Below are 1072 nucleotides of genomic sequence, written 5' to 3' on the forward strand. Positions count from 1 at the left end.
TGGAAGAGGGAACAGCATGATGAAAGGCATAATGATGGAAATAGCAGGGTACATTCCGGGCACCTTAGGAGGCCACAGTGGCTAGAATGTGTTTGCAGCCTGGGTCCTTTTGTCCCATGCTGGTGCCTCTCTAGGGTAACAGTCTGCCTCTTCCCTTCCCCAGCTGGGTTTGCTCCCAGTTTCCTGGCTACCGAGGTTTTCAGTATGTGCTGGAGTGTGACCACCACTCGGGAGACTACAAGCATTTCCGGGAGTGGGGCACTCATGCCCAGACCTTCCAGGTGCAGAGTGTCCGCAGGATCCAGCAGTGAGCAGGGGGACCCGAGCTGAGTGGTGAACGTGTGATTGTCTGGAACAGAGGTGCCGTGGAGGCTGTTACACGCTCTCTCCTCCGCCTCCCCCTGTAACTCCAAGGGAACGCAGCATCCACGTGAGCCAGTCCATGCATGCACAGTCAGCACGAAAAACTAAAAGTAATAAAAAAGGTCTAGTGTTAGCTTGTGCGCTTCAATTTTATTAATCCTTTCAAAGAACCACTTTTTAGCTTTGTTGGTTTACTCTGTCATTTGTCTGTGTTTTATTTCACTGATTTTTGCTCTTATCTTCAGTATTTTTTTTTCTTTCTATTTACTTCAGGTTTACTTTATTCTTCATTGTCTAGCTTTTAAAGGTAGATTCCTGGGTCATTAATTTTAGGCTCCCTTTTTTCCCCCAGTATAGTCATTTAGTACTATAAATTTCCCTATGAGTACTGCATTAGTCGCTTCTCACATATTATGATTTGTTGTGTTTTCATTATCATTCAGTTTGATATTTTCTAGTTTCCCTTGTGATTTTTTTTTTGACCCAGGAGTTGTTTAAGGGTATTTTTGATTTGTTATATCACTCTACTGTGGTCAGAGAACACACTCGAGATTTCAATATTCTGGAATGAATGGAGACTTATTTTATGGTCCAGAATATGGTCTATTTTTGATAGACTCAAACATTGTTTAAATTCTGCAGTTGTTGGGTATAGTGTTCTGTAAATGCTGATTAGGTCAAGGTGGTTGACAGTTTTGTTAGATATTTC

General features: G+C 42.5%; 1 protein-coding gene across 1 annotated transcript in view; it reads left to right on the forward strand.

Moving 5' to 3' along the window:
• CRYBA4 (crystallin beta A4) overlaps positions 1–485 on the forward strand; it is a 7498-nt gene extending 7013 nt beyond the window's left edge. The window contains exon 6 of the mRNA XM_039861790.1: positions 164–485. Within this exon, the coding sequence (XP_039717724.1) occupies positions 164–311 (148 nt within the window). The 3' untranslated portion in view covers positions 312–485. The remainder of the gene's footprint in view (positions 1–163) is intronic.
• The last annotated feature ends 587 nt before the right edge of the window (positions 486–1072 follow it).

This window comes from Pteropus medius, unplaced genomic scaffold, assembly GCF_902729225.1.
Source record: "Pteropus medius unplaced genomic scaffold, Ma_sr-lr_union100, whole genome shotgun sequence".
NCBI lineage: Eukaryota > Metazoa > Chordata > Mammalia > Chiroptera > Pteropodidae > Pteropus > Pteropus medius.